This window comes from Macadamia integrifolia, chromosome 8, assembly GCF_013358625.1.
Source record: "Macadamia integrifolia cultivar HAES 741 chromosome 8, SCU_Mint_v3, whole genome shotgun sequence".
In the NCBI taxonomy this organism is placed as follows: Eukaryota; Viridiplantae; Streptophyta; class Magnoliopsida; order Proteales; family Proteaceae; genus Macadamia; species Macadamia integrifolia.
Window position 1 is genome coordinate 13,855,609 of NC_056564.1, and position 3,258 is coordinate 13,858,866.

Genomic DNA, 3,258 nt, shown 5'->3' on the forward strand with positions numbered 1-3,258 from the left:
GGTATTCGTAGGATTGGAATATTAGTGAAGAGATGGGACCCAGATATCAACATCATAATATGACGTGAGGTGGCCTCTTATCTTAGTGCTTGCTTGGCTGCATCATGCCTCGAAATGGAAGAATCAGAAAACTAACTACACCTTGTCTGTGGCTGGGTCTGAAGCCAGGGCTGAGGTGGGCTGAGAGGAGCAGTAAAGGTTGAAAAGAAGGGGGAGGGTGGGCACTGCTGCCCTTGTCTATTGAGCTATCTTCCTCCATGTTCTGTTTTGTTTCTACTAATAGTGTTTGCTTAATCAGTAAAAGTGACCAACTGTTTAAACACCACTGTAGGTGAAAGAATAGGGAAGGAAAATAAAATAAAATTTAATAAGGATCTTTTCACGGTGGAGGCATTGAGGTGAGGTGGAGCCCATTGGACAAGGTTCCAATGACCCTTTTGGCACCTATAAATACCCACCCCCTTCCCCTTCCTCTGTTATCCTCCACGGCCTTATTCACCATCATTGATTACCTATCTGTGTCTTAAGAGCCAAATTTAAAGCAATTGAAGTGAAGAATCACTGCATCATCAGTCTCTGCCCTTTGCTCCTTGGATGATGTTGTGGGTTGTTTGAGGTAGATGTCTTCTTCTTTCTCTCTCTAGTTAGCTTTTCTTGTGGTTAGTTGCTGATGTTGCATGAGCTTCCTACCCCTCTCTCAATTCGTCCTATTTATTCCTCCTTTGGTTGTGATTTATGCCTTCCTTGGAAGGAATGCTTGGAGGGTATGTCTGTGTTTGTTGAGAGCTTAAGGGCTCCGGTGTAGCAGGGGTTCTTCTTCTTCTTCTTCTTTGATTCTTTGCATTCTGGTTTTTTGGGCTTCTCTCATTTCTATTGTATATGCAGTGGGAGAACTTTCTTCTTCTTCTTCCCCTTTCGTTAATCTTCCCCGACTGAATTGGACTGGTCGGGCAGAGATGTCGACTTCGACTTCAATTTCAACTTCAACTTCAACTTCAACTTCTGTCAGAAAAATGGAAGAAGAGGCCAAAGCCAGAGAGCGGCAGGGCATTGGATCTATCCTCGGCTCCGAACCCGAGAGACCCAAGACGGCTGCGTCCTTGCGGAGGACCCTCTCGGCCGACATGTCCTCCAAGAAATGGCTGGGGCGTCACGGGCTCACTACCCCTTTGAAGAAGATCCCTTCCTCTGAATCATTTCCTATTCCTTCCTCCTCTGTCGACTCTGATTCCTCTTCTTCCTCGTCTTCGGAAGGAGAAGGAGATGACTGGAGCCCAATAGTCGAATCCGAGGATGAAGAACAACAGAAGAAGAAGGAAGATCTTGAACGTCCCAGGCTTTCCGATATTTGGGGTTCGATTCTGTCCCAGAAAGCAGAGGATTTATCGAATTCGTCGTCGGCACCCTACATTCATCCACTTGTGAAAAGATCGAAGAGTTCGTTGAGTCAGAAAAGCCTCGAGATCTGCACGGAGAGTCTTGGGTCAGAGACGGGCTCTGAAGGATTCTCTTCAAACCCACCATCAGAAACCGGTGATTTCGAGGACAAATTGGTAGAAAAAAAACAGAGCATCAAAGAAACAGAGGAGTTGTCATCACCTGCTGCTACTCCAGTGAAAGAGAAAGAGGAATTTGGAGCTGTAAAAAATTCACCTCCTCGATCATTCCCTCCTCCTTTACCATCTCTTTCTCGACGAGATGGGCCGGGATTCCTCATGCAATCGCATCGCAGAGATGGTCGTTTGGTCCTTGAAGCTGTTCCTGTCTCTACTTACAATTACTTTCACGCCGAACGCCAAGGCGGGCGCCTTCTCCTCAGTTTCATCAACAAACCCTCTGCAGTACTCATGGATTCCGACTACTACGAAGAAGAAGTGGAAGAAGAAGACGAATTAGAATTAGAAGAAGAGGAAGAAGAGGAAGAAGGAGAAGACATATTTGATGGATTTGAAGGATTAGGAGAAGAGGAACAGACTGAGAAGGGCAGGGGAATTTTGACAGAGGTAGTGAAGGATAGTCAACCAACACTGATGGTTACATGTGAGGTGATCAATTTACCTGGGTCAGCAGCCCTTTTGACGAACAAGCTCCTGGGTTTGACTAATAAGAACCCAAATTGGTGTCACTCTCAGAAGAAAAATGTAATCTTGGAGGAGGAGGAAGAAGAGATGGAGGAAGAGCTAACCCAACTGCCACAGTCACTGCCATGCCCACCAAGGATGGCTTGCCTGATGCCATCAACCGCCGCGGCGGCGACAGCGACGGCGGCCTCTTTCAATGCTTACGACTACTTCTGGAGGACAAAGCCCACAACTGCTGCGGCAGCCATGAATTCGCTGACCCAGCAACAACCACCACCACCACAACCACCACCACCCATCATCGACAACAACAATTACTGCAGTTACTACTACTCCAACAAGCACAACAACAATATTTACAACAACAAGATAGTGATTTCAAATTCCAAGGGGGGTTTCAATCCTCGAGAACAGCAGAAACAGATGCTGGTCTTGGGAGGAAACGAAGCAGATTGCTTAGTTCCTCAGATTAGGGGAGGATGCAAGGAGTCTAGAAACAGGTCGTCACTGTTCATTTGGCAGCCTGCGCGTTGCATCGCCACCTCTTAACCCCGTCATCCACGTGTTTATTTCTTCAATTTATACTGTTTTTGGATGGATTCTCCCTCTCTCTCTCTCTCTCTCTCTCTCTCTAGAAGATCAATTAAAGATCATGAAAGAGATATTATCTCTCTGATTAATTGTTACGTTATCACTTGTGGTCTTGAAGAGTAATAATTGAAGTCGACCCATTCTCCCATCTTTCTTTCTTCTCCATTATTATATAGCTTTTGCAAAAAGGAAATTTTCTTTCTTTGACTGACTCTGGGTAGAGCGAGAGAGATTGGAGGAAATTTTCTCTGAAGTCCGCCGGCTTTTCAAGATTTATAGTGGACTCAACTGGTGAAGAAGAGGATTGAGGGGAACTGGGCCTGTTGAGACTTGGGAGGTAATCTTTTTCTGATTTTTGGGGATTTGTTTCGTTGGGGTTATTGGTAATTGGAGAATGATGAGGCCAAAGTCTCTCCATTACGATATATTCTCAGTTGCTTAATCACGTCATGTCTTGTCTGATTGACCATAATTTTGGGAACAGAACTCCTCCATTCTGGCCATTGTCGTCCTATCTTCAAGCTCCTTTTTTATCTCTTTCATCATTTTACTTCCTTTCTTTTAGTCTTTTGATCAAAAATAAAAT

At 45.1% G+C, this 3,258-nt stretch overlaps 1 protein-coding gene across 1 annotated transcript; it reads left to right on the forward strand.

Moving 5' to 3' along the window:
- Window positions 1–486: 486 nt before the first annotated feature.
- LOC122085668 (protein FAF-like, chloroplastic) lies at window positions 487–2,820 on the forward strand. Its single transcript, XM_042654164.1, has 2 exons — window positions 487–616; window positions 886–2,820. Exon 2 carries the CDS (start codon window positions 957–959, stop codon window positions 2,628–2,630), a length of 1,674 nt encoding a protein of 557 aa, XP_042510098.1. The 5' UTR covers window positions 487–616; window positions 886–956; the 3' UTR covers window positions 2,631–2,820.
- Window positions 2,821–3,258: the final 438 nt, after the last annotated feature.